The sequence below is a fragment of the Pyxicephalus adspersus genome, chromosome 3, assembly GCF_032062135.1.
Source record: "Pyxicephalus adspersus chromosome 3, UCB_Pads_2.0, whole genome shotgun sequence".
Taxonomy (NCBI): domain Eukaryota; kingdom Metazoa; phylum Chordata; class Amphibia; order Anura; family Pyxicephalidae; genus Pyxicephalus; species Pyxicephalus adspersus.
Window position 1 is genome coordinate 49,781,418 of NC_092860.1, and position 9,157 is coordinate 49,790,574.

Here is a 9,157-nt window from a genome sequence, read left to right on the forward strand (position 1 = left end):
CAGCTGTAGGATTTTGGATCTTTAACAACCTTCTGTACTGTTGCCAGTTCTTATAAAGACAAAAAAAGATTATCCCCATATTCTATGACATAATGTATCTATGTAATGACAATATATATAAATATATATCTCCAATGTTTCACATTGGCTGAGTGACCATGTGAGTGACCAAAAATAATGTTTTTCAAGAATTACCTTTAGGAAGAAATCCACTTTTTGCACAGGTATGTTGAGCAGCAAAATAACCCACATAGGGAAGGGTTTAGGATTAACTTTTTACTTCTCTACTCTATAGAAAGCATACCACCATCAACCACCAGCCACGATCAGCCTGCATAGCACTGAGAAACATATCAGAGACTAAAATAAGGTATGTAATGACAACAGAAATGTTTTATTTGAAAATGTTATTAGCATGTTGGGAAAAAAGTAATCCAGAAACATAAATATATGCAAATTAAACAATAGCTTTAATTATGAACAGTGTTTTCTGGTAAATTTACTGGAAAGTGGATGCAGTCTTCACATTTCTACTAACTTAATGGCACTTCTTTGGGCATTGCATCCCCCTTCAATCCTGCTAATAGATTATTTGCTGCAAGTGCAGCCATGGCATTTCGGGTTTCCACAGTGGCACTGGCAATGTGGGGAAGAATGACTGCAAAAAAGAACAAAAAAAAAAACAAAAAACTTATTATCAAATATATTATATATTGTCATACATTATCAAGATATTTGAGCCCATTGCGGACTTGTAACTGACCACAGTGGTGTTCTGCAAGCTTAATCGTGCTACCATTCAGCAGGAGAACCGTTTTGTGCACACGGCTGCCATTGTTGTGGAGCTGTCATGTGATTCCTGGAAGTGAAGTGTCCATTTGACCATGATGACTGTATTTCATTCTTTGGAGGAACAACTCCACAACCACAAGTGCAAGGCAACACTTGCAAACAAGTTAACATGCAAGTGCAGTTTGCCTCTTTTAGATAAAATGTTTATAATGGTATTGCTTCCTTTTCAGTGCTTAAATTTCAGTTCCTTCCGAATTTGGTGTAAAAGCACATCAGTCCAGGCATAGCTATAAAAAGGTGTTATCTTATATTTTCATGTGGTATATGCACCATTGTTGGCTGCCAGTTAGGGTTTCCCTCATGTTGGAGATTGTTGATAATGTATTGTTAAAGTTGTACAGACTCATAGCCAGTGTTCTCCCCCAGCCCCTTTTAGCCGGGCGCACCATCCAGCACCTTTTTAGTAACCTCCCGGCTGTTTTTGAGTTAGGTCACAATACAGGGGCTGCCATCCACCTACATATTCTTCCCACACAGCTCAAAAATATTTCTGTGTTGATCACTGCTCATAGATTACAGACTCGTACAGACTCTCTATGAAATGTTTGTAATGGTCTCAAGTGAAAAGCTACCATCTATACAGCTCTTCCCCAATATCATTCAATGATCCATCCTGCCAGATCACTGAATGATGAACAGCTAACAACTGCTGCTGTTTTCTATGAAGGAGGACACAGCAGGGAGCCTCTCAGGCCTCCTTCTCAATTCCTTATCCATAGTATGAACAGTCCGGTTTGTACAATGCTCATTTATTCCTACTATCACCACAACAATTGAACAGACCAATGGCAGCACATGTGTATGCAGAACCAGTATTCTTTCATCATACAAATACTAGGCATAGGTTCGAAGGTAAAGACAATAGGTAGGAATGCATAAAGACCTAAACCTTGGTGGTCATCTGTCTAGTAAGTGACACCCCGTAGAGGGCTTGGTGAATATAAGTGACCAGTATGTATTACGTTTTGGCATATAGCAACACTTACCACAGTTTTTCAATTTGAAAAGTGGATGGTTTATAGGAAGAGGCTCTGGCACTGTAACATCAAGGCCAGCAGCGGCAATCTGTTTGGATACCAGAGCCTGGTAAAGATCCTCCTGGTTTACCACAGCCCCCCTGTGTAGTAAATAAATGCAGTACATATTAAAGCACAAATACACATACTAAAGCTTCAAATAAATAAAACTATTATCTATGAGTTTAAAAGACTGTGTTATCATTGATTGCAATAAGCATGTTCACCCAGTGTTAGAGTATAGTTCCCATTGGTACCTGAATTTTTCTGAACATCAATGCATTTAAAGTGTCTATGCATGAAATGATATATTCAGAATACTTACCTGCTGGTATTTATGAATATAGCATTGCTTTTCATGTTGGAAAATAACTGTTTGTTGCAAACGCCATGTGTGTCAGGTGTTAGTGCACAGCAGACCAGAAGAAAATCAGACTGCCTGGCCAGCTCCAGTAAAGACACTGCAAAACAGTATTAGAAGAAACCGAATAATTGCAAATATGCACAGTTATAATTAATACTAAGAAAATCCATCCATCACACAGCCAGATATATAAAGAATGCGCCAACTTTGCCTATCACTAGCAACATAAAGGCGATGTAGAGGTTGTTTCCCAAGCTTTGAGAGAAGTGCAATAAACACTTTTTTCCAACTTGGTTAAATTGTCAGTGGTCACCACGCAATCATGCACATTTTTAAAAAACATTAAAAACCATTTCTTTTACATTATATGAATACATCACCTTGATTGAGGCCTAAAGTATGTGTCAGTTGTCAGCTGTTCACAGAAACAGATAAGCATGGTACATCTTTTACCAAACATCTTTTTCTGTGCCAGATTTGTCTATGTGTGGAACCCATTATTTACTTTTTTATGACTAATAAATCGTAATAATAAAGGACTTAAATACTTACCTTTCCAACTGAAACCACTGCTTCATGTTCTGAAAGGTTCTGGTCATATTACAGAGTTTAACTATTTATCAGTGTGATCTCTGTGCATATTCCTGGTCTACGTACCTACTGTGGCCATTAGGAGGGGTTCCACTGTTATTGCTGGTGTTTTGTAATAAGGAGAATGTAATCACAGATACCAAAATTTGAGAATATTTAGAATGCAAAGGTAGACAAAAGCATCCAATAGGTAAAGCACCCAAGGTATACCCAGTTAGCTAGGTTCTACCTAAATTCCAATGCCAGTGTTCTCCCTAAAACTAAAACCTTAAAGAACCTGGAAGAGAATAAAGATATACTTTCAGACCATAAACTATATAACATTACAAAATCTAGATTTCAAAGCTGCAAAACAAACAAAAACATCAATATACTATAAATACCAGTTAGGACTTTATACCACAATACAAAACATTTACTTCCCAAAATCTAATAATTTTATTAAGTAGGTTAAAAAAGTTTTTGTAATATGGTGTTCCATCACACAGAAAATATTTCAGAATCATATTTTACCAAATTCGGCAGAAATCTTTGCTGCTAATTCATGCCTTGGTGCTATATCATTGTACAGAATCTTCTTGACACCAAATGGTTTTAGGCGGTTAATAATGGCTTCACCTTTAATGAAAGAAATATTGATTTAGAAACATATTCTTCCAAGACAGCATAATATGGAGTAGTTGTAACCTAATTTGGAACAAGTAAAGAAGGTTATGTATACTGATTCACCCATCACCAATTTTATTTTTTGATTTGGTTACTCACCTATTCTTCCCAAACCAAGGATCCCAACAGTGCTACCAGTTATTCCACTTCCACACATCCACAAAGGCTTCCATGTGCCCCATCCTCCACTAAGAAAAATGAAAAAAAAAGGATTACAGGCTTACAGTTACATTAAAATAACTGCGGCCTACAGAAATCAATCTAATTTCTCTTGATTCAGGAAAACTTCAGTCTGCAATGTGTGTCTAGATAACCAAGGCTTTGCCTATGCTGCCTTATGTTGAATAGAACAATGAATGTGTAGTTTGGAAATGTCATGACACTTAATAACCTTCATCTTTGCTATCAGACATCATACCAAATACATTTTTGTTCTTGTTCTTGGTTATAGGCTTTGTGGTAGGTCTTCTTCTTCAGACTGTTAATGTTCCCAACTCCATTAACCAAAATAAATGACAAAATAATATGAGTTGTAGCATTATATGTTTTTTTTTGTGTATCTTCACAACTTGTATGGGTGCAACAATACCATCAATGCCATCAATTTGATTTTCGATCCTTTTTCTTCTGTATTGTCTCCATCTTCTAGGTCTATCTCCCCATCACTTTGCAATTAGAGAGTTTCACTCTTTTGCACCACCAGAGCCACTTTAATTTATAATAGTTACAAAACATGGTTATTTATATCTGCTAAGGTGTTTCCCATAACTTTACCTGGGTACTCATTATCAGTTATATCTTAACCCTTATGCCATCTAGACATCACTAGAAAAACTTAGCTAGGTGTACTGGAAGTAAAAAATAAACTTTTATAAAACCAGTTTTAGTTGAGTACTTCCCTTTATTGTTTGCCCATTACCTCCTTGCTTCATCCACAGCTTCAATAAGTCGCCGAGATGTTGCCAGCAACAATGCCACTGTGAGCTCCGCCACAGCCTCTGTTAGAACATCAGGTGTAAATCCAACTCTGATGCCACTGAGGAACAAAACATTAAAGATTACTATTAATTCAATAAAACTTTTTTTTTATAAGAACCATTATAACATGGTGAAATTTATTCGCCTTACCGACTGGTTCATTAGACTTTTAAATGTTAACAGAAGAGTTAAAATACTTACATTTGTATTTTATGCCACTGCATCTGGCTTCCTCTGGTGCTGCTCTGGTGGCCAAATGCCAAGCATTGGTAGCATAGTCTCTGAAGTGGAGGGGCACTGGCTTGCAGAAACACAATTAGCCAGCTATCCCTAAATGTCAAATCCCGAGGCTCCAATCACATCCAATCACACAATCACCAGCAGCAGGGAGCCAGGTGCAGTTCAGCTTTTTGTTACCAGTTATTAGTTTATTATTTGGAGTGAAGTAAGAGATGAACATTATGTTATGAGTATTGTCTTTATCATTGTGTCAATCATTGGGCATTTGGCCCTGATTTATAAAGTGTCTGATAAAAGAATTGCCTCCGTTAGTGTTCCAAAGCAATAGTTAAAGTTAAATTGTGGTTATTATAGACAGCCCAATGGCCCAATGTTTTGTTCTTAGATTCCAGACGTATTAACAGTAGTGTACCGAATTGAATTCAAGACCTATAAAACTTTTTTTTTTTACATTATATTAGAGGCCTAAAGTATAACATTTTAAATAAAACATGTTACTTAATTTACTCTAATCATCTATAATAACCACAGGTACCCAGAGGTCTAATTTGTTTTACCATTATTTATGACAACCTAGAGGTCTAATTTTAAATACAGAAAGGACAGCATTTAAGAACAAGAAAATGATATACTACACATAAATAATTTTACATTTAAATTACAGAATTGACAACTGCAAGGCAGAAACTAGTTAAAATGTTATTAATATCTTACCGTTTTTTAATATCATCCAGTGACAGGTGGTCATACCCAACAGACATTGTGCTGATTACCTTAAGGCTGGGACCTGTGTAGATAACACAACAGTTGGTAACTTAAACGTTTTTTTAATATGTTGGAGGGCTTTCATGAAATGTGCATTCCTTTCTGTATATTATTATTGTTATTATAAATCTTTATAGTAATATTATTGGAAACCTGACCTAACCTGGAAAAACCTATGGACACCTTCAAACTGTAAAAAAAAAAAATCTTAAATATATTTTTTTCATTTTTATGCTACAGCAGGGGATTTTAGTTGACAGTTAACAGATTCATCTAATGAGAATAACCCCATAGGGTATACTTGAATAGGAAAATATTCTCCTAAATTAACATTATCTGAGCATTCTCCAATTGAAATCCATGCAGGAAAAGAGAGGAGATTAATGACTAATAGTTACTACTACCAAATGAATGGATTGCCAAGTCAGGCATTGCTAAAAAAAATCTCCTATGTAGCCAATCTCATTAAAAGTAATGTATCAATTTATAAATTATCCCCCCAGTCAATTTCTCTGAAATTTGCATGGTCGTATTTTTTTACAGGTCTCCTATTCAAACAATGACTTTATCTGCCACCTAGTGGCTAATTGTCAAATTGCACAGCTCCTATTCAAACAATGACTTTGTCTGCCACCTAGTGGCTAATTGTCAAATTGCACAGCTGTCACAGGAAACGAATAGCAAGGAAACAAATTGTATGGGCTTAACTAATTGAAGCTCTCCAATGAAGACACACTTTAATCAGTGAACCTGGGTGATTCAGAAAGCCTGGATTGGATTTCTTATAAATAGAAAGTAAAACCACCTTCAAATGCCTACCTGCAGCATCTAGCACCTCCTTGTCAATCTTCTCCGTTAAGAGACAATATAGGCCCTGAATTCCAGCCACCTTCTTAAGAAGTTCAGAGCGTGGAACTGGATCATCAGAATCCCACTGCTCAATTTCACAACTGAAACATAAATCATAATGAAAATGTTCTCAACATAAGCATGTTTCTATTTATTCTACACATTCCATTTATCATGTCCTTGAAGTTAAGACCTAGTTTTTCAAAAAGAATTAGGATACAACTTATGTAAACATAAACTATTCAATAATCAGGAATAGATTTACAGTTCATTTAATGTATTATTTGTTTCAAGAATCAAACTATTATTAGTATACATATTTTCATTGTATGTATTTATTTGATTACTTATTTGAATATTATTTTTGAATATTTATATATAGTTTTTAAATATTTTTGTAAGGTATATGAGCTATTATCCCCTTTTCTCTTTGACAATGGAAGACCAATTAAAAAGCCATACAGGTTTTTACACTCGGACAAGCTTGTACCCAAAACAACCCCTAACGACATACTGTTATGTTGTGTTGATGGTGAGGTCTATGCAATAAAATGCCTGCTTTGATACTATCTATTAAATATAAGGAGGAATCAAAACCAGAAAAAATCAGATTTAATTTAATATTTTTGTTGTTGATCAAAACCACCATTTATGTATTTGCGTCCGCAAAAACAAAAAACAGAATCAATATATTGCTCATTACACCAAATTGCCATGTGTATGGTCATCATAAAACTCCAGCACTATTACTTGGTGACTGTCTTATTTGTAGCATTTTAAAAACACATAATGGTTAAAAAAACTAAAAGAAAAATGGAAACTAACTTTTTCAACTGGCTATGTCAGAAGCAGTTCAAGCACCTCATACCAAACATAAACTAATAGTCAATAATTAACCATAACATCCTCTGAAAACACATTTTAGGTAAACGTATGTCTTCAGCAGTGAAAAGCCAAATAAAACAGATTTCAACAAGACACTGCCCAAAATAAGGCTCTTTATTCCAACTGATGGGCCTGATTTATTAAAGGCTGGAGAGGATACACTTTTGTAGTGAAACTGGGTGATCCAGCAAACCTGGAATGGATCTAGTCCAGAATTCAAAATATTTGCTAGCAAATAGCAAATGATTTTAAGAAATCCATTCCAGGTTTGCTGGATCACCCAACTTCACTGATGAAAGTGTATCCTCTCCTGCCTTGGAGAGCTTTAATAAGGCCCATTGTTTAGTGTTTGACTGTCATACCAATTTAAAGAATGACTTAAAAAGTGCAGATATTCATTGCCCTATACCTGTACTTAATAAATGTAAATTCAACTACCTACCTGTTATATGCCATATACGTATCACGATATGCTGCATCCCAAAACTGAGCAGCATGAAACAGACCTACTTTTAGCTCCAGGTTCACATGAAATCAAAAAGAACATAGTTCTACTTGATTATTTAAATAGAAAGACCAGACATCAGTAGAATTCCAGCTCCGAATAGAAAACAAGCTTACTACTACTAGTTATTTATGGATGATATCCGTGCAGTGCATAGCTTGTTAAAGAGTATTTCCAAGCCAAATTATACATATAGTTAGTACAAATTGTTTATACAATACATATCTTCCTTTTGTTTTATTCTTTAAAATATCCCATAAATACAAGAAAGTGCATACTAAGTTCTCAGAAATATTTTGCTATATTAAACAGACCATGGGGGAGGAGAATGAATATTTGATGTACAGAGAGAGGTGTTTAAGCTTCTAACTGCAGTGCAAACAAACCAGGAAGACTGCCAATTAAAAATTATATGATTGTAAGCAACAAAATGCTTTAATTAACATAGTACCGCACTCCCCTTAAACAGAATATGACCTATCCATGCAACATGGCTGCATTAGCACTACTGTACTGTGAAAATAAGGTGAATTGAGTTTTCCTACACAAATGACATTCTTTTGAGACAAGGGCAGCTAGGATAACAATATGAATGCCCCGTGGCAGAAAGAGTAATACACTGGTTGTGTTATTACTGAGTAGGTCTTAATCTTCCATTATGCACAAGGGACTTTCTCTATTTTTTAACATGTAAGCTGTGCAGTAACATAAGGTATATGACAAATTTGATCTGATTGCCTATTACAAAGATTATGTTTCCCTTGTTAAAGTTTAGGTTTACCAAGGAAAACAGGGTGCTATAGGATTACATGTTTGACGCCTAACCCTGTTAAACCCCCACCTTTACCAGCATTCCACAATGTAGATAAACCCAAAAAATTACCTACCTGATGCCAGGTAAAATACATTGGGGTATAAAGATATAGAATAGAAATACTTTAAAGATGAAGTTCAGGATGTGCATGTATCACCATGATGTGCATTGCATATAAAACAAAGTAAATTTCATGTTTTTAATCCAAATTAAAAACCAAAACCATGTTATTTATAACCTCTAAGAAAAATGTGTGTGTGTGTGTATATATATATATATATATATATATATATATATATATATATATGAGCTAGTATATGTCATTACTACATTGCAGACTTCTCCAAATGAATATTTCCAGCTAAACAATCCAAAAAGTTAAAGTAACACCATATGTAAGCACAAGTTGGCTGCTTAATTTAATATTTGACATATTTTATGCTCACTCACCTTCCAGATTGTTGGAGAATCTTGATCCCATCTGGAGGAATTCTCCTAGTTACATAAATCTTTGGTAATTGTTTTCCTGCAGCCTTCATAGCTTGAGATCTGGAGCAGAAGTGATGACCTCCAACTAGTGTCCTGAACAGAACTTTTAAATGATAGGAAGTCCGCATGTTGAGGTGACATAT

The 9,157-nt window shown here is 35.2% G+C and overlaps 1 protein-coding gene across 1 annotated transcript; it reads right to left on the minus strand.

The window, feature by feature from the left end:
• Window positions 1-366: 366 nt before the first annotated feature.
• Window positions 367-9,157, minus strand: LOC140326170 (glyoxylate reductase/hydroxypyruvate reductase-like). Its single transcript, XM_072404530.1, has 9 exons — window positions 8,976-9,157; window positions 6,292-6,422; window positions 5,422-5,494; window positions 4,409-4,525; window positions 3,589-3,677; window positions 3,337-3,441; window positions 2,194-2,329; window positions 1,839-1,969; window positions 367-658 (listed from the first exon to the last, which is right to left on the minus strand). Exons 1-9 carry the CDS (start codon window positions 9,140-9,142, stop codon window positions 534-536), a joined length of 1,074 nt encoding a protein of 357 aa, XP_072260631.1. The 5' UTR covers window positions 9,143-9,157; the 3' UTR covers window positions 367-533.